The sequence below is a fragment of the Crinia signifera genome, chromosome 4 (genome assembly GCF_055691185.1).
Source record: "Crinia signifera chromosome 4, ASM5569118v1, whole genome shotgun sequence".
In the NCBI taxonomy this organism is placed as follows: domain Eukaryota; kingdom Metazoa; phylum Chordata; class Amphibia; order Anura; family Myobatrachidae; genus Crinia; species Crinia signifera.
In genome coordinates, this window is record NC_139220.1 from 144,466,252 (window position 1) to 144,489,954 (window position 23,703).

General features: G+C 43.6%; 2 protein-coding genes across 6 annotated transcripts in view; one reads left to right on the forward strand and one right to left on the reverse strand.

Annotated features, from left to right (window-relative positions):
• Nucleotides 1–470, reverse strand: part of IRAK4 (interleukin 1 receptor associated kinase 4) — a 36,476-nt gene extending 36,006 nt beyond the window's left edge. The window contains exon 1 of one of the 2 annotated variants that reach the window (XM_083182668.1): nucleotides 383–470. The gene's annotated coding sequence lies outside the window, so the exon portion shown is untranslated. Of the gene's footprint in view, nucleotides 1–60; nucleotides 249–382 lie in introns of those variants that run through there. The other variant, XM_083182666.1, reaches the window with a different exon arrangement.
• PUS7L (pseudouridine synthase 7 like) lies at nucleotides 1–23,668 on the forward strand. 4 transcript variants are annotated; one of them, XM_083182664.1, is made up of 9 exons: nucleotides 1–66; nucleotides 2,476–3,356; nucleotides 9,096–9,255; nucleotides 10,346–10,541; nucleotides 15,096–15,194; nucleotides 17,108–17,189; nucleotides 17,926–18,206; nucleotides 18,311–18,364; nucleotides 23,006–23,668. In XM_083182664.1, exons 2-9 carry the CDS (start codon nucleotides 2,492–2,494, stop codon nucleotides 23,345–23,347), a joined length of 2,079 nt encoding a protein of 692 aa, XP_083038790.1. In that variant the 5' UTR covers nucleotides 1–66; nucleotides 2,476–2,491; the 3' UTR covers nucleotides 23,348–23,668. The 4 variants fall into 4 exon arrangements, with proteins under 4 accessions (XP_083038790.1, XP_083038791.1, XP_083038788.1 ...); XM_083182665.1 differs by lacking the exon at nucleotides 1–66 and adding an exon at nucleotides 293–576 and having other exon boundaries at nucleotides 2,476–2,807; XM_083182662.1 differs by lacking the exon at nucleotides 1–66 and adding an exon at nucleotides 296–576.
• Nucleotides 23,669–23,703: the final 35 nt, after the last annotated feature.

Genomic DNA, 23,703 nt, shown 5'->3' on the forward strand with positions numbered 1-23,703 from the left:
CGGCCCTGCAGTGGTCACACTCACACTACTCCACAACTTGCATCTCCAGTGAGCACTTACCACCAGGTAGACAGGTGCGGGGAAGGAGAGTGAATGAACTCCCAGCGCCGGACACTACTTACTAGCACCAGCCTCAGCCTCTCACTCACTGCACACACACACACACACACCCGTTTCCGCATCCTCCTCTTTCACAATCCTAGAAACTCCCGAGTCCAGCCCAGCGCCGGCAGCCGCCAGCAGGGGGCGCGCTGTGTGTGTGTGCCGTATACTGTGTGTGTGTGTCAGACACACGGTGACAGCCAAACACACTGCATTCAGTCAGTGACTTGCAGCCTACTTTACAGACTTTTACTACAGCTACATAATAACATCCAGCGACCTGCTTGCTATGGGTACTGCGCCTTTAAGGGGCAGCCCGGCGGCGTGTGACGCGGTGTGATGGTTCCAGCAATCAGGATGAGCTGAGTCCTGCTGACAGGAAGCAGAGGATGTATGCATGCTGTACCGGCGGCGGTGATCGTCGTTACTAGTGCAAGTGCATGTGGTCAGGTCAGAGCCATGAGCTGGGAGCGTGTATGTACTGACATTTTATCACGAAACAACACGGATAGCATAGACTTCTGTTTCTGTAAAACTACAAGTCTCAGCATGCTGAGATCTGCCCTGGGCTTGGTTACGGGTGTCATACTTTTGGCCCGGGTCTGCTGGAGTGGCTTTGGCCTTGCTCCCCACTGTTGTAAGGAGCCGAACAGTAGGGAGAGAGATGACAGGCTACAGCACAGCCTCTCTCCCCAGCAGCTCAGCACATGCTACCAGTGCCATGTGCTAAGTTGGGAAGAAAGACAGCAGCAGCAGCTTGTTATTAGGGATGACTATCGATGTTCCCAAAACATCGATGGTTGGGACCTAGTGCTCGATGTTTTGGGCATCGATAGTGGGTGGTCGAATAGTTACATGCATACCTCCCAACTTCTGCAGTTGGGAGGTCGAAACTCTCGTGCGGCGAGGCCGCGCGCACTCCCGAAAAGGGGGCGCGTCCCCATTTTCCGCCGCTATTCGGGGACGTTCCCGTGTCGGGCGGGACGCGGGAACGTCCCCGAATATCGGGACGTTCCCGCGGTAAGCGGGACAGTTGGGAGGTATGCATATGCCATCGATGGATGGCTTACGATGGTAAAATTTGGGGGCGCATGTGCATTGCGTGCGCAGCATCATTGCGTCCAGCGGCGTCGCTGCGGGCGGCCCGCCGGGAGGTGCACGCACGCGCAAAAGAAACTTCAACTGGATTGATGGCTAAAGTTTCTTCTGCGCATGCGCCCGGATCCCGGCCGGGCAGGCTGCCCGCAGCGACCCGTCCCGTTGCTCTGCACATGCGCGGCTAAGGGATGGCAGGAACCATCGATGATGTGAGGTACAATGGTTTATAGCCATCGATGGTTCCTGCTCTAGAAGCCATCGATGGCAACCATCGATGGGGGATGTGCCTACTTGTTATCTCTCTCCCTCTTGGTTATTTTTTTTTCAGGTCACGCCCCCGCCCAGTAGCCACGCCCCTCCTTAATTTACCGGGGCCTGACCGAGCTGTTGACATCCCTGCGAGGGGCAAATGCAACATGTTCAGAGAGAGTAGATTTGGATGGGGTGTGTTCAAACTGCTTTATTTTTACACTGCAATTTAGATATCATTTTGTTTTTACCCTGCAAAGAAAGATAATAACTCACCCAAATCTAATTCTCAGCACTTGTTAATTGTGCCCCACCTGCAGTGCACATGGTTTTGCCCATATGAGAATGATTTTGCATCTGCGATCAACTCTGAAGCCTATGTGTAAGACCCCTAGAACCAACCAAGGAGTATTCTGCCTTTAACAGCCAACTGTTGTGCCCATAAGCTCCGTACTGTACACAACTGACAATCCTTTTTAGCCGCTGGGGCCCAGAGGGGTGCAGACATCAGCATGTTCATACACACTTGACAATACTGGTGGGCTTCAAATGACGGCGGGGGTGGAGGCATGCATGGCACTCGCTAATGATCCGCTCCCTCATCTGTACATGCACAGAAGGAGCAGGAGCATACCCAATGGCCAATATAATAAGTGATATGACATAAGGGCAAAAATAGCTATATCGCTCATTTATTTGCCAGTTTGTAATGGGCTTTACTGTTGAATGCACACTGGTACTTAGGATGCCGCCAGGGCATAAACTGCAGCAGTAGAGGCTTTCTCAATTGGCTGGAGACCGCATAGTATAAGCTTGAGTAATATAAAACAGCATACAACAGGACTGGAGCCTAAGAGGTAAAATGGCAGGTACAGGACTAGCTTGCAGCTTCAGCTAGTGAGACACCATGAGTTGGAATGGAGGAAAAGTGATAAGTCCCAGCTACACTTTGAGAGGGAGGTAAATAATTTGATGTAATGTTCCAAAATTGGCAAGTATGTATTAACAAGCTGTTTTTGTTTTTAGATTGTTCATATGTAAAATGGAAGAAAACTCATTAGACACGTTTCTTGTTCCACTTTACTATATAAGTGGTCACATTGGATTTTATGGAACCATCAAACAATCTTCTTCTGACTTTGTGGTAACAGAGATAGATGTCAGTGGCCAGTTAGTCACAAAGGACTGCACGAATCGAAGTGAAGGAATACAAAGAGACAACAATGAAAATGACATTAAAAAGCGAAGGATAGGCCCAAATGTTGTGGATATCGCACACAGTATTTCTGCATGTGTCAAAGGCATATCTGGATCAGTGAAGGAGAAAGTGGATGTCTCTGACCGCGTTTTGCTTGAATGTGAGTCAGACCAGTATAACCTACTTACCACATTGTTGAGTGTAGATGTGCTGAATTCTTTAAATGACTTTGCATGCTTAGTAAAATCTTCTTTTGAATCCACTATATCTGGGAGTGATCATTGTGAACTGTCCTTGGGCCTGTTTTCCGACAAAAATAACAGAGCCAACATCCATAGTGCTGTCCGGCAGACATTCCCGTTTCTCCTCACTGTTACAAGAAGTACGGAGCTACTTGTTAAACCAAACCTGGATTACCTAGAGCTTTCCCTGCTGACTACTGAAGAGGAAACAGATGCATTCTTTAAATTTTTAGATGCAAAAGTTGAGAACTCCAGGTTTACCTTTCAGCCAGATGTGAGTAAGGAACACAGAACATCTGTGCACCATTTCATCAGTAAGAAATTCGGGAAGCTTTTAGAAACCAAATCTTTTTCTGAGGAAAGCAATGATGGATTGCAAAAAATATCTATAACTGTTAGATTCAGGGAGAGGAAGGGCTCATCTGGGAAGAGGCAAAGGACAGAAGAAACTTCTGACATATTTACAGGTAGGAGATCTTCTGCTACTGACCTTTCCATTAATAATGACATTTTATTTTATTTATAGAAACAAAAGCGTTCCCACTAATAAGGAAATTGGGAGTTACCTTACTTTCAAGGATGGGTGCCGGATGACTGGCCGATGGCTTCTTTGTGCTTGCCCCCCTGTCAGAGCACCGGCAGTCAGATTCTGATGTCGGGATACTGACCGTCGGGATCTCGATTGTCATACCACCAGCACCCGCCATCTTTGAAAACCCTCTTCCTTGCCTGGGGTGTCGCTCTCTGCTGTTGTGTTGCAAACACAGTTCTGGCTTGCATATCAGTGTTGATATACAGACCACACTGTGCTAGAAACACCACAGCAGACCGCGACACCCCAGGCAGGGAAGAGGAACTGCATGGGTTTTCAAAGATGGAGGGTGCTAAAATGAACACTACCACACCCTTCAAGGATGTCCTGGGATTTTAAAATACAAGTTTTTCTCGTTAGAGAAAAATTGTGCTTATAAAGTGGCTATACAGTTTTTTTTGTGATATAAAGCCTGACATTAAGAAAAATCCAGTCAGACTTTCTTCCAACATTAATATGACCTTGCAATCACTAAAATGTAAGTAAAAAGAGGTGATCGTAATAAAGCCAGATACCTTTGATTGCAGAATTATGTACACCCCTAAACCTAATTCTGTGAAGACCCTTTTACTTATACCCCTTTCACACTGCAGCTCTTAAAACGGTATATTGCCGTTTTTTTGCCTTTTACAACGGTTAGAGCTGCAGTGTGAAAGCTCCAGCATGCTTTAACCGTTTAAGAAATACCGATATTTCTTAAACGGCTAAAAAGCAGGGTCCTACCCATTTCAGAGCCATTTTTTATGCATTGTGAATGGCTCTATTTTCTATGGCTTAAAACGTGTTCTTTGGGAGTTAAACGGGTTGAATGTGAATGGTACTTAAATGCTATTTAAAACGGTTTTCACCTGCAATGTGAAAGGGGTTTGGTGTCTCAGACCCGTTTTAAGCAGCATTATAGTGAGTAGATTTGAAGAAGCTCCTATCAGCTTTGCAATTCGTTCCTACTCTATCCTGTAAACAAGTCTTAAGGTCCATCAAATAGTTAGAGAATCTCCTGTACACAAGCCCTCTTTAGGTGATTTACTGAGATCTTGACAGTTTGTAACACACTGTATACAATTTGTAACAATGCACTTAGAGTAAAGAAAGATAGATTGTGTAACAATGTACTTAGAGTAAAGAAAGATACATTGATCAGCATATTTTCTTTGGAATAAAACTGTAGCTCTGAATCAGCAGTTAAAAAAACAATATAGTATATTAACAAATATAAAAGTGAAAAACTGTATAATAATGGTTCTCAGAATCACACTTTCAGCAAGAAATTCGATAGATAGTAACCATCGATGGATGGCAAACCATTTTAATGCTGTGGAGACTCTCAATGTTGTCTCGTCAGTCTTTACACAGCAAACTGTCACTCACTGGTATTCCCTGTTAAGTGACTTGTTGAAGAGTATCTGGGTTTTAGTATAGTGTTGATATAGAGCAGAGTGGGGCACATCCACCAGTGTTGTATGGCTTGCTGGAATGGAGCACAAGTTAGCAAGAGGTAATGAGCTCCTTAGGAGCCCACCAGGGCCAGTGGTGCAGCCGGATAAATTACCCTCCAGCCGATGTAAGAGCTCTTTAGGGAAGCTGGCAATAGTGCTGTGCTTTCAAATCACTCTGCTCAGATGTAGCAAAGCAGAGAATAAATGTGTATTAACGCCACAAATATATATTTTTTCATCTATTTCTTCTTGAAGTTTTTTAGATTTCAGTAAGCCTAGAAAGGGAGGGGTACAGAAAAGAGAAAGGGAGGATTATAAATCACAGTGGCACATTCAACAACCGGAGAATATGTTCCCTAGTGGCAATCAAAGGCACATGTTATAGAATACAGAAAGTAACATTCTAGGCTTTCAGGTATTCCTACCCTTAACAGTAGGAATACCTGAAAGATTTTCATGATACTGCAAGAAGCATTGTAGCCCCCTGCCCAGTACTCTAGAACGATATATCTAATGCTGAAATTGGATGCAATTTCCCTTGAACTCCCCCTGGACCTTCCCGGGAGTGATTCCAGATGGTTTGGTACTTTGTTGTCATTTTTTGCATAAGATATATCTCATACAATTGATCAAGCCGAGATAAATCGAATGAGATATATCTTATGGTATACTATTGTACCATAAAATATATCTGATGGGCTGGATTAGTGGCTACAGGGACTGGAAACTGTCAGTCAATCTTTCTGCAATATATAACATATGATATATCGCATGCGCAAAAAACACTCCATTTTCCATCCAATTCCGATATATTGCAGGTGTGGTCCGACCCACCTAGAGGCTCTTATCCGACTCTCACGGGACCGCGCATCGGATCGGATGGAAAACACAAATGATGTGTCACTTTTCAGTCGATATATCGGCCCGAATGGTCGGAATCTGCCCAAATCGTTCTAATTTAATGGGCTCTTAACAGTTGTGTCCTTTAGTGGTGGCAATCTGAATATGTTTAAAGGTATGCAAATCAAAGGGATAAGCTGTGTATACACGGTGCATTGCAAGTTATTCAAAATGGAGCAGTGTTCAGCCAAATGTGATCCCGATTGGCGGCCCTGCAGCGTCAGTATGTACAGGTCTATCTTGACTATGTCACTTGTAAAATGTATTTGGCCTAGGGCCACATAGTAGGATAGTGTATATCTTATGTGTAGTTAGTCAAAATTGGATAGTCAAAATTGCCCTGAATAGCACCATGGGGGGGGGGGGTATTTTGATTCAATCCAGGCATGCGGTGGTGGGCCAGGCAATTTGCATATGGGAACGTCCAGTGTTTCATGGGCGTTCCCATGGGAATGCTGGGGGTTCCCATGCAAATTGCCTGGTGGGGCGGGCAGTAGACCTCAGGGGATATTAGCTGCCCTATCCTCACACAGGGCGCCTACAGGTATGAGACACCATAGAGGTGTCTCAGGTCTGTGAGCGCTGAAGAAATTATTCGATGATCGCCGACCATCGAATGATTTCCAAGGCTGCGAACGGATGATTATGCAAATCAGCTGTTGGTGGACTTGCAAGGCTGCGAAATTCAAAACCTTGGGCCCATGTGTACACACCATTAGAGAGGGTGATTTATGAAAGTATGCTTTGAGAACTGTATTGGTCAAGGAGAAGACCTCTCCACATTTGTATTTTAGTATTGTAGAGTTTATATTTTACTTTCCTAAAAAAAAATAGGAAAAAAGGTAATTTAGTTGGCTGAATGGTAACATTAAAGGAGGGGAAAAAAGTCTGACTTAATTTTATCTTTATATCAGACTTTTGCATATGACCATTAAACACTTGTAATATGAAACGACAAAAGATCTTAGCGACCGCACACACACAGCGATAATGGCTCAAATATGAGCCATCATTGCTAGATGTGCTGGTAAAACCAGCTGATGGCCCACCTTTCTAATGTTGATACAGGAGCACGCATTATCGCTAGTCTGGCATTGCTGGCGCATACACACTAGGGGCCTTATTTTGGTTCATTCTTTCTGACAAAATCCTTCTTAGATGGACAAAACCATGTGCACTGCAGGGGGGCAGATGTAACATGTGCAGAGAGAATTAGATTTGGGTGAGTAATTTTGTTTCTGTGCAGGGAAAATACTGACTGTTTTATTTTTACACTGCAATATAGATCTCACTTTGAAGTAAAACCCCACCCAAATCTAATTCTCTCTGCACAAGTAACACCTGCCCCACCTGCAGTGCACATGGTTTTGCCCATCTAAGAAGGATTTTGTCAGAAAGAATGAACCAAAATAAGGCCCTAGGTGACTTTCAGCTGAAAATCGCTCAAAATACCTTTTATTGAGCGATTTTTCAGCTGAATATCGTCTAGTGTGTATGGGTCTTTACACTCGAAGCAGATAAAACAGAAGTAGGGGATGATTCGGTACTTGTGAGTTATCCGGGCGTCCGATTTTTAAATCGGGTCGGATCGGGACATCGCATCGCATGCGACCATCGGATGCGATGCGATGCGATGACCCGATTTTTCCATAGGAATCAATGTTAAAATGGACTGAGTCCATTTTAACATGGAATTCAATGGGAAAAAGGGGTCCTTTTCATACCCCTACTATCCAAGTGGGCATGGAGTTGGATATAAACCTGTGGCGAGCGTAGCGAGCCACCGAGCCCGAAGCGTGGCGAGGGGACACGGAATACCGTCCCCTCGCGGGGCTCGCTTCGCTCGCCACGCTTCAGGCTCGGTGGCTCGCTACGCTCGCCACAGGTTTATATCCAACTCCATGCCCACTTGGATAGTAGGGGTATGAAAAGGACCCCTTTTTCCCATTGAATTCCATGTTAAAATGGACTCCGTCCATTTTAACATTGATTCCTATGGAAAAATCGGGTCATCGCATCCGATGGTCGCATGCGATGCGATGCGATATCGCATCGCATCGCATCTGATTGTATGCCTTAACTTAAGGCATACAATCAAAAAATCGGACGCCCAGATAACTCACAAGTACCGATGATTCTGTTTGGTTTGTAAAAGCAAACTCCTTCTTTAATGGACAAAACCATGTGCACTGCAGGTGGGGCAGATGTAACATGTGCAGAGAGAGTTACATTTGGGGGAGTTATTGTTTCTGTGCTGGGTAAATACTGTCTGCATTATTTTTACACTGCAATTTAGATTTAAGTTTGAACATCCCCCTCCCAAATGTAACTCTATCTGCACATGTTACATCGGGTGCCGGACGGGGTCCCGACAGTCATTTAACCGACGTCTGGATCCCAACTTAAAACACCGACAGACGGGTTCCCGACGGTCACCGGCTGTTCTCCCTCGTGGGGGTCCACAACCCCCATGATGGAGAATAGAATAGGTGGCGAGCGCAGCGTGGCGAGCACAGCGAGCCCGCAAGGGGCTTTGTTGCGCTCGCCATGTTGTCTGAGTCCAGCCAGTCAGCATCCCAACGTCGGCTAATGACTGTCAGAACCCTATACCACCCCCGTTACATCTGCACCACCTGCAGTGCACATGGTTTTGTCCATTAAAGAAGGAGTTTGCTTTTGCAAACCCACCAGAATCACCCCCGTAGAGTGATCAGCTAGGAAACATTAGCAGGGTTCTGGAATTGGATCCAAAGTAGTAAATGTGGTGGGATTCAATATTGGCGCAGTCTGACAGATTTAGGCAACTTGCCAAAGAGTGTTTGAATGACTGATAGACATGTGAACGCTTCATCTCAACTTCAGCTGCATAAAAGCAATGTTTAATACCATGTTGCTTTGGCGATGTGATGTAGTTACACTGCAAATATAGTGGCAGATTGTGTGGAGTGTATTTGAGATGCAGTACCATCAACTACATCCCTATAGTCTTTAACATTTTGGGTTTTGATATTGGGCTGTTTATACATATTACATAATAGGTCAAAAGAAGATTTTACTGGGGAGGTCTAATAACAGCCACCTTATAATGAACCAGTGGGACCCTATCCTGTGTGTAGCCATGCTGGCCACAGAGCTGATTATTGATCACATGAACTGGAAAATACATTTTCATCAATATGTGTTTTGATAAACAATTTTTCTATTTTTTTTCCCTTTTAACATTATATTGTCTATTTAACATAATTGTCTCATCCGAAATGACGACATCTTTGTTTCAGCATTTACACTTGAGAAAGAGAACCTGGAAACGCTGGAAGCAATCAGCTACCTCTCTTCCTCACTCGGCGTGCTACCGTCAGACTTTAGTTATGCTGGAATTAAAGATAAGAAAGCCGTCACCTATCAGTCTATGGTTGTAAAGAAAGTGACTCCTCAGAGGTGTGATATTTGTCTTTTCTTTGCTGTTTGTTGTGTCTATACAAAAAGCAATAATCTATTTATTCATGGGATTATGTGTAAATCTTAAGGCCCCCCATACACTGAGCCGATTTGGTCCAATTGCGGCCAATCGGGCGGTTAAATCGGACCAAATCGACTGTTCCTGACATGCCATCGGGTCTGATGCGCGGTCCTGTGTGCAGACCCGAGCAGGTGGTCGGATCGGCTGGCCATCCGACCACCCAACCTTGGACCTCCCTCCTGGTGGCTAGACGGGCAGAAACCAGGGACGCATGTGATCATCACAACAAATTGTGATGGATCGCATGCATCCCTGCCGCCGGGAAGGCCCCGGGCGGCTTGCAGGGTATCGGGTGTCCGTACACTGCTGCGAGACATCGCAGCAGTGTATGGGCACCTTTAGACTTTTTATTATATTTTAGATTTGAATATTTGTTTAATCTTTTCATTGTGTATTGTTTTTTCTTACTTAGACAATTTTTGGAATTGTATAAATCAACAAAACTGAACCTATTTCTGCCCTCTTTTTAGCCTGAAGATTAATAACCTCCACATCTCACGGATTTCAGTACGCAGTACTGTATTAAGTGTCCCACTGGAAAATGAACTATGGTTTAATACTAAGATTGGAAGCTATTATACAGTTAAACCTCCATCTATTTACATCCCCATATGTATGAACACAGAATAAGATTATATAGTCCACATGCACCAAGCCAATGGCAATTCCATCTATAGATGGTGTTGCTTTACAGAAGCATAGGAGCTTCTTTACACAATAAATCCCCAGAGAGGAATCTGAAGAATTCCTTTCCATACCCCGCGGCGTGTGCAACCATGGCTGCATATGTGCATTAGGACTTCCGGTAGTTTTTTTCTAAATTGTTGGGACATCTCTATACCAGAAGAGCTGTCCTGGCATAAATGTACATGCATACTGGCAATATAGTGTGCTGGAATGCAGGCAAATAGGGGTAGGATGTAGCTAGAATTGATATTCCCCACCATAATAAAAAAATACCAATAAATTCACTTTGACTAGACTTGTTTTTTTTTATCCTATCTTCAGATTGCATGAAGTTGAAAGCTCACTTGAAAAAAAAGGGCTGAAAATACATAATGTACATCCTGCAAGCCAGCACCTGCATCTTGGCCAGATGGCTGGAAACCATTTCTTGATTATTGTGAGGGACGTCAGACATCACAATGGTGATACCTGTGAAGATTTGCAGAAGAGAGTTGATGAGGCAGTTCATAATGTCACGGTATGGGGTCCCCTTCTGAGGTTTAATGCATTGTCTTGGATATTTTTCTCTTCAGAGTTAGATTTGGGGGAGTTATTTTGTTTCTGTGCAGGGTGAATACTGGCTGCTTTATTCTTACAGTGCAATTTAGATTTCAGTTTGAACACACCCCACCCAAATCTAAGGGCCCCCGTACATTAGGTCGACTTATCCTAAGGACAAGTCGGCCTCGACTTTCCCTGAGCTCTCCCAGCAGCTCCCTGGGAGAGCTTGATAAGATTTGGCACTGGATGTGCCATTTATTACATGTGATAAATCGTCTCGATTTATCATATGTAAATCCGGGGCAGCAGCAGGAGAGCAGGGTCCAGGGGAAGCTGCAGGAGAGGGATGGGGAGCGGTAGCAGCAGGGGGTGGGGAGTGGGGACCGGAGAGCAGAGTCCGCTCCCCGCGGCAAGCGGCGGGAGAATAGAATAAAAAACCTATCCAAAAAACTGGGTGGCCACTGATTGGCTGAGCTCTCAGGAAGAGCTCAGCCAATCAGTGGCCGCCCAGTTTTTTAATAGGATTTTTTTCTGTGCTCCTGCCGCTTGCCGCTACCCTGGACTCTGCTCTCCAGTCCCCGCTCCATGCCACGGACTCTGCTCTCCGGTCCTCGCTCCACACCACTGCTACCTCTAACTCTCCTGCAGCTCCCCCCGGACTCTGCTCTCCGGTCCCCGCTCCCTGCCATGGAATCGGACCCTGCCACTACCACTACCTTTCCTGCAGCTCCCCCCAGACTCTGCACTCCGGTTTTAATCTGTATTAAAAAAACAGTACGTTCAAATATTGCACTGAAAATATTAGTGCAAATAGAGCTTTTCTGAGCTAAAGCTGGCCATACATCAGAAAGATCGATCTTAAGATCGATTGCGCTCATGATTGTGTACAATTTCCCTTGAAATCCCCGGCAGTCCTTGGTAGTTTATGGACACACAATCTACTCACAATCCATCATACAATCAGTCATACAATCCATCTTCTGCATGATTGGGTACGCAAGATGTGCACACAATCTGCATACAATCCATCATACAATCAGTCATAGAATCCCTCTGCTGATTGATTGTATGATTGTGTACACAAGATGTGCACACAATCTGCATACAATCCATCTTACAATTAATTGAGATTGTATGATTGGGTACAATATCTTTCTGATGTATGGCCACCTTAAGAGGATAATGGCATGATTAGAAGGTCCTGGTTTTACTAGAAGTCCCTTCAAGTTAGTAATGCAGTTGCTACACAGTTCCAAATGTTAGGCTTTGTTAGTCAGCATTTGATGCTATAAACAGAATAGGAAAGCAGTATCAATAACAAGGCACGATACTTAAGCTGGCCATACATTGAAAGATCGATCTTAAGATCGATTGCGCTCATGATTGTGTACAATTTCCCTTGAAATCCCCGGCAGTCCTTGGTGGTTTTTGGACACACAATCTACTCACAATCCATCATACAATCAGTCATACAATCCATATGCTGATTGATTGTATGATTGTGTACACAAGATGTGCACACAATCTGCATACAATCCATCTTACAATCAATTGAGATTGTATGATTGGGTACAATATCTTTCTGATGTATGGCCAACTTTATTTGTAAGGTGCATAAAAAAACAGGTGACTGCAGCAAAGGTACTAAATGAATAATTCTTATTTTCAGTTACTTTGTTTAGGTGCAAGGACAGTTCACAAGGGAAGAGAAGAAAGACTGTTATGTACGTGACGCACTGTTAGGACAAGAAAAATTTATAAAATGTAACCTTTAATTGTTTATTTTAAGATTTGCGACATATAAAAACAATTGCCAAGGAGGCAAAGAGGAAGAAACAAAGTGTTTTTAAAAAGGGGATATAGATCCTCTCAAATTGAACCCCAATGTCCTGTTCCCAGTGTAATTGCTAGATTAGGTGCGTGTTGCTGTATATCTTACAGTGTGTACCCACTCATGAAATGAACAAATCTGTTACAATTTTCACTTAATTAAGTTACTTTTGTTTAATATTAGTTTATAACACAGATTGCTCCCAAGGACTGTGCAGATAAATTAGGACAGCAAAGTAAATATGTCTGTTTGGTCCTTTTAAACATCAAAAAAAGGGGTTGCCGCCTAGTATCTGCACAGATATTGCGCAGTGTGTAGCACAGTCTTAAATAATAACAGACTACGGGGCCGGCTGGTAGTATACGTGCCGTATTTCACATCTAAAGTGTACCCGTTAGATCTGATATTGGGAACACAAATCGGCTGTTAGTGTTCTCCGCCGTTTGTTTGGTTCCTCTCCGCAGGGAAAGTGGCTTGTATGTATGCCGCTGTTCCCGGCTGTGCTGGTAGTGCGTCGGTGTCTGTGGGGAGATCACAGTCAGTGGTGAGGCTGTGATTCTCCAACTCGCAGACCCGCGTCGCGCTCCGTCACTTGACACTGCGCCTAACAGAGGGACACACCGGCCGGGTGCTGTATCTGCACTGGCGTGCTGTAATCACATCTGACGCCCTATACATCAATCAAAATACATTTCATGGGGGAAGGGGACATGGGGATATTTCACACACTAAGTGTGTCTGGTCAACGCGCGTGTCGCCACCAGCTTCATCAGCACCTGGACCAGACACGCGCGTTGACCAGACACACTTAGCGTGTGAAATATCCCCATGTCCCCTTCCCCCATGAAATGTATTTTGATTGATGTATAGGGCGTTACAGTATCCACTCACAGAGGGCGCATCTGATAGGAGCTGTGGGGTCAGAACCTGACCACGGTCTCCCAAGACTCAGATGTGATTACAGCACGCCAGTGCAGATACAGCACCCGGCCGGTGCGTCCCTCTGTTAGGCGCAGTGTCAAGTGACGGAGCGCGACGCGGGTCTGCGAGTTGGAGAATCACAGCCTCACCACTGACTGTGATCTCCCCACAGACACCGACGCACTACCAGCACAGCCGGGAACAGCGGCATACATACAAGCCACTTTCCCTGCGGAGAGGAACCAAACAAACGGCGGAGAACACTAACAGCCGATTTGTGTTCCCAATATCAGATCTAACGGGTACACTTTAGATGTGAAATACGGCACGTATACTACCAGCCGGCCCCGTAGTCTGTTATTATTTAAGACTGTGCTACACACTGCGCAATATCTGTGCAGATACTAGACGGCAACCCCTTTTTTTGATGTTTAAAAGGACCAAACAGACATATTTACTTTGCTGTCCTAATTTATCTGCACAGTCCTTGGGAGCAATCTGTGTTATAAACTAATATTAAACAAAAGTAACTTAATTAAGTGAAAATTGTAACAGATTTGTTAATTTCATGAGTGGGTACACACTGTAAGATATACAGCAACACGCACCTAATCTAGCAATTACACTGGGAACTGGACATTGGGGTTCAATTTGAGAGGATCTATATCCCCTTTTTTAAAAACACTTTGTTTCTTCCTCTTTGCCTCCTTGGCAATTGTTTTTATATGTCGCAAATCTTAAAATAAACAATTAAAGGTTAAATTTTATAAATTTTTCTTGTCCTGACAGTGCGTCACGTACATAACAGTCTTTCTTCTCTTCCCTTGTAATTGCTCAAATTACTGTTGAAGTGACAGCACACCCCACATAATAAAGTCTATGAATATTGATTGAAACAAGGGGTTACCTTATAAACACTGCCAGTGCGATTGTTCACCCCCCTCTTTTTGTTGCAAGGACAGTTTATATTGGGGTAGAAGCCATGTTATATGTAGTGTTAACTCTAGGATGGAGACCGGGCAGGGCGCCGGGGGGTGGACCGGGCCACAGCTGGGGGCGGTCCCGGGCCACCGGCGCCATCAAAGGGGCGTGCCCGGGCCACCGGCGCCATCAAAGGGGCGTGCCCGGGCCGCCGGCGTCATCAAAGGGACATGTCCGGGCTGCCGGCGTCATCAAAGGGGTGCGCCCGGGCTGCCGGCATCATCAAAGGGGCGTGCCCGGGCCGCCGGCATCGTCAAAGGGGGTGGGACCGGCCCCTCCAAAGCCACTATGCTGCCAGGGAAGTGCCGGGCATCGCCGTCTACGGCGATGCTGGGCTTCCCCGTGAGGCTGTTTTAGCGGGTGCTGCAAGAGGGGCAGGGCGCATTTTGCCCTTTAAAAATCGGGCAGGGCGCAGCGCCCCGCTAAAACAGCCTAGCGGGAACACTAATATGCATATACAAGAATACACATGATATCTTTCATTGCAGGTTCACAAAGTACTTTTATTATATTTCTTGATTTGCTCTTGATGGTCATGTTATAGGTTACCTTTACTCACTAAAGTAACAATTTTGTTTATTTGTGATACATTCATATTCGAAGATTTTGCAATGATTGCTACGTGTGTGTGTGTGTATGTGTGTGTGTGTGTGTATGTGTATGTATATATATATATATATATATATATATATATATATATATATATATATATATATATATATATATATATATATATATATATATATATATAACCCATACACTGTAGGAATCTTCTAATGTCTCCGTGTTTTATTTCAGACCACAGGTTTTCTAAACTATTATGGACCCCAGCGCTTTGGGAAGGGGCAGAATATGCAATCACATGAAATTGGATTGGCTTTGCTGAAAGAAGAAATGGTAGGTATCCGGGATTCGTGTACCATCTCCTTGTCAGTAGTTTGGCATACAAAGAAGATTATCTTACTGTTTGCATTGTTTTATATTTGACATATGCACCTTTAAAAAATAGCCATAGGCTGAAGGAGAAACACAATACATCAAATGTGTAATAAAGAGAGAGAGATATAGATATATAATTATAAAACATGAGCTTTATTTATAATTCAGACTAATTCTGTCTCCGGTCTGTGCGCCTTTATTTAAATAATGTGCTGTAGAAGGATAAACTTTTCTCCCTTCTGAGCTCCCAAATAGTAGTTCCCTTTCCTACAGCTACATATACATTTACAGTCCGGGGATAACACAATTCTTACAAATACTGAATAGAATTATCTTCAGGCTTTCTGTATAAAATGTATATGTGAGACATAAGGACATTTTGTGTATGCAATACATTTTGCTTGACTGGACTGGTGAGTAAAATAAGAAATGATAGTGCTGACATGTATGAAATACTGCACATTGGCAAACATAGTTGCAAAAGAAAACACAATTGATGAGAATGATTGGCAACTAAATAATTAGCAATAAATAAACAAAATATGGAACAAGCAGTGTTGTGACTGACTCCAGGCTATGCCAGACCCAATGGTCCCGCTAGAGCATGGTTCCTCAAACTGCGGCCCTCCAGATGTTGTGAAACTACAAATCCCAGCATGCCTTGACACAGTTTTAACACTCCCTTATAGCAAAACTGTGGCAAGGCATGCTGGGATTTGTAGTTTCACAACATCTGGAGGGCCGCAGTTTGAGGACCCATGCGCTAGAGCTATCACAGTACTGGTCCCCAAGATTTCTGTTGCCAATCACTGCTTACAGTGTACATACTTTGTGGCTCATTGCAGCCAAAGGTTGGAAATTCAGAAGAAAAGAACCAAGTACTGAAACCGTTGTCACTGTGTATATTTTATAGCCAGCCACTTAAATATACTGTTCATTTGATCTGTATTGGGCTTTTCAGATTTAAGTTATTTCTACAGCAAGGTGTCTTCAGAATGCTGGGGATGGGAAATGTTTCCTCTACCTAATAAGCCTGGTGACAGCTCTTCATGCTCTGGATTGCAGTCCCTACAGCTTCAATATATGGATGGATGAAACCCTGCCAATATTAGATATAGTAGAAAATAGTAGCAGTATATTATATTAACTTCACTGTATACATTGAGTAGAGATAGCGTTTGTTCCTTGCATTTTCTGACATGGCAATGTGGCAGGAAATCAAACACAGGGGTTATGCGGTGGGGGTGTACATCCCTCTTTAAACTCCCATTTATAAAAACATTACAGAGAAACTTCTTTTACTTGAGAGCATGATTATTACATTTAGTGGGGTTTATCGGCTAGGCATTGGAGAGAGAAAAAGCACCAATCTACTATCATTTTCAAACGCAACCTGTAAACTAACAGACATGAGCTGATTGGCTGGTGCTCTCCAAGGCTTAGTAAATAAAGCCCAATGTTACTACTTCAGTGGGACACCCTCTTAAATATTTATGACCACTGTACTCCTAAGTGTGTTGTGTTTTGTTTTTTTGCATTTGAGACACACCACATTTTACCCACCAGATACTCTAAATGGTGCAAAACTTGAATGCATAGAAAAGTATGAAAATTGTCAAAATATTCCAGCTATTATGTAATCTGTGAAAGAATCACACTTTTCCTTAATTCTCAGTAAAAAAGCATGTAATCAAATTCATGTACATCTAGTGTTCATTGTAGGTGCTGAGATGCAGACCAAAGTGTGCTAGAGCGAGAGCTCTCACAGGAAAGAACTGTACGGGTTGTGACTGGTGCAAAGTGCTAGAATGAAAACTATACACATGGAAGGGATGGGCTCTGCACTAAAAGATTGTGCTTTCTTTTCTTAGACACATGCTACAAAGTTGTTGTTCACTCCGGAAGATGGTGATGATCCTGTAAACAAAGCAAAAAAATATTTTTTTGAAACTGGTAAGCTTCAAGCATTAATTGTTGCCTGCTTCTCGGAATCTACTCACCGTATACTCACCAGAACTTTGTTCTTAAATACCAAAATACTATTTAGGACGGCTGAAGGTGGACACTAGTGTATCTCAGCACATTAATCCTTTATATGCATTGCTCTGTGCTGTCCATGCATAAATCAGATGGAGTGAGTAATGGTATGCCATTGATATCACTGACCACAAGCCAGTTAGTAGATCTGTGCCCATGGGCTGCATGCAATTTTTTGTTTGAGAAATTAGTTACAAGGTTTTTTTAAATAAGGCCCTCCATGTTGACAGAGTTCGCCATTAGCATCCAGGCTAGCTGCTTGTGAATGCCAAAAGAGAAGGCCAGCTTTTCATCTCCCGCCTAGTCAGTAGATATTCCTGCTGCTGACAGTGGTGGTGTGTACTGTGGTGTCATCATTCATCGTGTCTGTGTGTTACCTGCCAATTTGGACTGGTACAGTGCGTATTTATTGTCCAGACATGTCGATAAAGGCATGCCAAAGACCATAAAAAATATGCTGAAAAACTTGGTATGCTTTGTCATGGAACCATATTATCGGCCTATTCATCTACACACAGCAGTGTATGTATGTTAAATGAGTTTGAAATCAGTTAGTACAGGAGGAAAAAAAATCTGTACTGGTTACTTTCAGCAGGATGGAACCACCTGCCGCACCTCCAAATTCAATAGATTTTTTCCCTTCTTATTTCAGAAGATGCTAAAGGTGCACTTGCATTAATGCCTGGTTATAAAATACGTGAAAGACTGGTGCTGCGGGCATTGAATAGGTATGGGTGGAGTGTTGAGGGATGTGTACGTAGCTGGCTCAGTATTCCGCATGCCATGCGTATCTTCTACCTCCATGCCTATTGCAGTAAGGTCTGGAATGAAGCTGCATCTTACAGGATTCAAACATATGGCCCAAAGGTTGTAGAAGGAGACCTGGTGCTTCGCAATGAGGATTCACATGAAAAATCTTCATTAAGCGATAGAGTGAGTACATTATATCTGTTCTTGTTAATAACCTTGTGAGTGCACATATTGTATTTGCATGCCCAGATCTAGCAGGCTTGTTTTTTTTTTATATACATATATAGGTTCGGGTTGTTACAGCTTCTGAAGAGGAAGAAAATGTATATTCGATACATCAGGTAAGCTTATTAAAAGGATTATGGTTGCTAACACTGCCATTTTTGGTGAACAGTGGCAGAACTGCTGCCCCCATATTATTACAGAACAGCAAACCATACCATAATTAAATAAGTAAATATATTTAGGGAATACATAAAGTTTGTTGACAATGATTAAAGATGAATCCATGCTATTAGTCACCCTATACTATTGGTATTTTAAAAGTTGTTTTTAATAGAATGTGTGTGTATGTATATGTATATATATATATATATATATATATATATATATATATATACATACACATATACACACAGACACACACACACACAATACAGCAGTGATACATTACCTGTCTAGCTGGGGAGTCTGCAGACCTCCTCTTCTGATTCCATGCTTTCCCTATGATCGATGGCTGATGTCGCTGGGAGGTGGGGCTTAGGTCCAGAGCGTCTGTCCAGTGCTGCTATACAGGCTGGCTTCTGTAGAATGTAGATAAAAATATCGATGCTCCTGTCTCCTAAAAGGGGCGCAGGTACACTGAAGGATAGGGGGTGCAACGGATGAGCTGGTTAACTCTAGATGGCTGCTGCAAAACAACAGGTTGATACCACTTTCACATCGCCGACACGTTTTAAAAACCGGTATTTAAAACGGTAATTAAAACGGGTCAGAGCCTTAACATTGCCGCAGATTACCGTTTTAAATACCGGTTTATACCCCTTTCACATCGCACTTTTAAAACGGTAAATTGCCGGTTTTTTTTCCCCTTTTTTAAAACGTTTAAGCCTGCACTGTGAATGCATAGCATTGTACACATTCACATTGCACAAAAAACGGCAAGGAACCGTGTAGGACTCTGCTTTTTACACGGTTCGAAATGCCAGTTAACTTTAAACGGTAAATCGGCTGTGGTGCATTCACAGTGCAGGCTTAAACGTTTTAAAAAGGGAAAAAAACGGCAATTTACCGTTTTAAAAGTGCGATGTGAAAGGGCTATTAGTCTAACCTGGGGAGAAAGATACAATACACAAATAAAAATGCAGCGCCTAAAAGTAATAAAAAACAATGAAAGATTTGATTGACTTTACATTAGTTTATATTTGTAGAGCATCAATGGATAATACAATTTTTAATCAATAAAAATACGAACACAATTTTTTTTTTTATATGAATATAAAATTTTTATAATGAGTAACCACACTAGATCAATGAATTGATTGGTAAGCATGAGCAGCATAGTTTTGTCACCATCCGTTCCTATATATACCTGGAACAATGTTATGGACTAATCGAAGAAATGTATATTTACCATCCACCTTCTCGGATTAGGGGCTTGAAGTGTCCTGATAGTAATAAATACTTAGGTTCCTCCGCAGGAATTACCAAAGTCTCATTGGAGATGTGGGGGGTGTCAACGTCCCTTATTTGTAATCCGAATATTGGTAAAGGTGCAGTATGGCGAATAAACGTTGCTATGGCTTGAGATGATGTAACAAAAAGCACAGTGGTCCAGATAGTGTCCAAGGTGATAATAAGTGTTGCTGCTGCTGGTTCACTGACGCGTTTCGCTAGAAAAAAGCTTTTCCAAAGGGAATAGAGTGGTTGCATGATGTTGGTACTTTTATACCCTACTAAATGGGGTGGATAGATTACATCTGTGTACCCTTAGTCAATTTTTTTTTGTGTTAGTATTTTTATTGATTAAAAAATAGGATTTATGGTCTTACCTTGATAAATCCCTTTCTTTGAGTCCATAGGGGGCACAGGAGTTCACGCTGGGTATGAGAGGTGAGGTAGCAGAGCGTGCACCAAAGGGTTACAAAAATGTACCCAGCATGCTCCCTGCCTCCCTTCTCCCTCATAACCCGCCCCCTGACCCTGGGTCACCAGTTTCGTTAGCAAGCCCAAGGTAGGAGCAGAGCCAGAGAAGAAGGAAGAGCAAACGCACGCCCACATAGCATACAGGCCCTAAAGCCATGGAACTTTCCTACATAGGAAGCCCCGCTACCAGGTGCGTCTGGGAGGGCGTCCTGTGCCCCCTATGGACTCAAAGAAAGGGATTTATCAAGGTAAGTCCATAAATCCTATTTTCTTTTTCGTCCACTAGGGGGCACAGGAGTTCACGCTGGGATGTCCTAACGCTGTCCCCTCACGGGTGGGGGACGCTCCTGGACTGCGGAAAGCACATGTCTACCAAACTGTGCATTAGCCGATGCAAAGGTATCAAATGCATAAAACTTGATAAAGGTCTGGGAAGAGGACCAAGTAGCCACCTTACAGAGCTGTTCAGCCGAGGCGCCTCGATTAGCGGCCCAGGATGTACCCACAGACCTGGTAGAATGTGCAGTAATCCCCTCCGGGGGAGTAATCAGTGCGGAAAGATACGCTTGGCGAACCACTGATCTGAGCCATCTCGCCAAGGACTGTTTGGAAGCGGGCCAGCCCCTCTTATTGGCCCCATAAAGCACAAACAGTGAACCCGACTTACAAGTTGACTTAGTCCTGCGAAGATAAATCTGCAACGCACGGACTACATCAAGAGAAGCTTCAGCTTCAGAAGAACCTGGAAAAGAAGGCACCACTATTTCCTGGTTAAGGTGAAACTCAGACACCACCTTTGGAAGAAAATCCAGTTTGGTACAAAGAACCGCCCTGTCCGGGTGAAATACCAGAAAAGACGGTTTCCATGATAATGCACTCATGTCAGACCCCCTTCGTGCTGAGGAAATAGCCAACAAGAAGCCACCTTCCAGGATAGCCATTTCAGATCCACCTCCTCCAGAGGCTCGAAAGGAGACGATTGAAGTGCCCGGAAAACCTCTAAAGAGGGACACCTCAACAGCCAGCCCGTCAAGGCCAGGCGACTCAAGACCGGGTGTCGGAATGGCCCCTGTGAAATTAGGTCTGGACAAAGAGGTAGACTCAGAGGAGAGGCTACCAACAGGTTCCATAGATCCGCGTAACAACCTCGACGGGGCCAATCTGGGGCCACTAGGATCATCATTCCTCCCTCCTTCCTGAACTTCCACAGAAGGCGAAGTAGGAGTTGAAACAGGGGGAATGCGTACACTATCTTGCCGACTTAAAAAGTCTGCCTCAAAATTGAGAACCCCTGGGATGAAGACTGCAGAGATTGCAGAAATCTGCTTCTCCGGCCACCTGAATATCTTGGAGACTTCTTTCATCGCTCCTTTGCTGCGTGTCCCGCCCTGCCTGTTGATAAAGGCCACGGGCATGGTGCTGTCGGACCGGATCTTTACAGGGCACCCTCGACGGAGTGCAGCATGCGGGAGCCTCCGAGAGAGGGTCCCGCGACGGAAGTCCCCAGCCCAGTCGCCAGCGCTGCCGTCGCCGCCGCCGCCGAGTGATGGAGCTGCGCTGCCGGTGATTCACTAAAAGAGCACCCGCCGCAGCAGCTCTAACCCATGGCTGTTCTAACAGCCGCGATAATGGTGCTGCTCTCTCCTTGGCACCAAAGAAAAAACTGGTGACCCAGGGTCAGGGGGCGGGTTATGAGGGAGAAGGGAGGCAGGGAGCATGCTGGGTACATTTTTGTAACCCTTTGGTGCACGCTCTGCTACCTCACCTCTCATACCCAGCGTGAACTCCTGTGCCCCCTAGTGGACGAAAAAGAAATTGTATTATCCATTGATGCTCTACAAATATAAACTAATGTAAAGTCAATGCAATCTTTCATTGGTTTTTATTACTTTTAGGCGCTGCATTTTTATTTGTGTATTGTTTCTGTAGAATGTATTTGCTGAGGCCAATAGAAGCCAGATAGGACTGATGTCATATCATGAAAGTGGCTTCCCATGTTAAGCGCTCTCTCTGCTATTGGAGCTGGAGTGGTAGTCCCAGGGGGAAAATCACCTCCCCCTGGGACTTCCAGCCTGGCTGTGATTAGAAGAGAGGGATTCCTGATGGAAGGCACTTCTTGGCAGTCCATGCAGGTGGCAGATTTTACTGGGAGGGCAGTGGACATTTTGGACTAAGACAAAAACTGCAAGGACACCTAGATTTGACTGCTTAAGGGATTATTTTAGTAACTTGCCTTTTGCTATTGTAAACAAAAATAAAAAATGAGGAGAGGGATGTATGGGTAGTTGTAGCTGTTACTTGTAAAAACTGCAATGTTTATCTGAATACGGTATATATATGTGTCCTATGTATATGTGTCCTATGTATATGTGTAAAGAGGGGGCTACAGGTTTCATTTTCCTGTTTCCATTTACCCAGTAAGCAGTTAGTTCACAAGTGTTTCCTAGAAATTTGTAATATTTAAAAGAATATGTTTGAATTAAAAAATAACATTATTTAATTAATTTATACAAAAGCAAGAAAAAAAATAACAATGCAATATATTTTCATTATTAATCAATGTTTATGTATTTAATAAAATCTTTGCACTTTGCAGTAAATCCAATTAACAGGGATATCACATGAGTGGATGCCAGCAGATCTTGTGACTCTCACATCCACTCATGTGATGCAGGCATCAGCCAGGTATGCTCTGCTGCTGCTGAGCCTTCCGCCCAATCTTGCTAATTGACAAAATTCAGCCTGCACTTTCCATTCACCTTTTATTTCGTTACACTGTTCAGAAAATGAATTACTTGATTGTCCTGGATTTATGTTTTCTAATCCTTTGATTCTAGGTAGTTCTTCCGATGCCAGGACACAGTATCGCATATCCCACTAACCAGGTTGGACAGTGGTATGTTGAAGCGCTTGCCAAAGCTGGGCTGCAGTCCTGTAAGTTTCGGATAGGCGAATTGCAGCTGAATGTTCCTGGCTGTTATAGGCATATGGTAAAATATCCTCACAATTTGTTATACAAACTTATTTCTGGAAGTGATGACCAATGTCAAGAAATGGCAGACTGGACTAATACCAAAGGTCTAAAATCACAGGAAACATCATTAAAACTGTCATTTGAATTAGATACTTCCTGTTATGCCACTGTTCTACTCAGAGAGATGATGAAATGCAACTTTTAATCTTCTATTTTGGGGGGTTTAATAGGAAAAAAAACACAAACCTTTTAGCTCCAGAGAAAATATACTAATATTATCCAATTGCATTGTCTTTTTTTGTTGTAAACAGAAAACGTCAATTTACCAAGAGTTGTTGAGGGGGTCATGGGGTGTTGGGCCAATGTGCTTTTCAATACAATTGTTTAAGGCTGTCATGGTTAATACAAATAAAATCTGTATAAATCTATGAAGTACTTGTATCAGTATAAAGAGGTAGAGTTCCGCCCCCACCACCCGCATCCTTATTCCATAATAAATACAATAAAGAATAACTTTCCACCTTTTTATTGTACCTCTTTTAGTATTATGTTTTGTTAGCT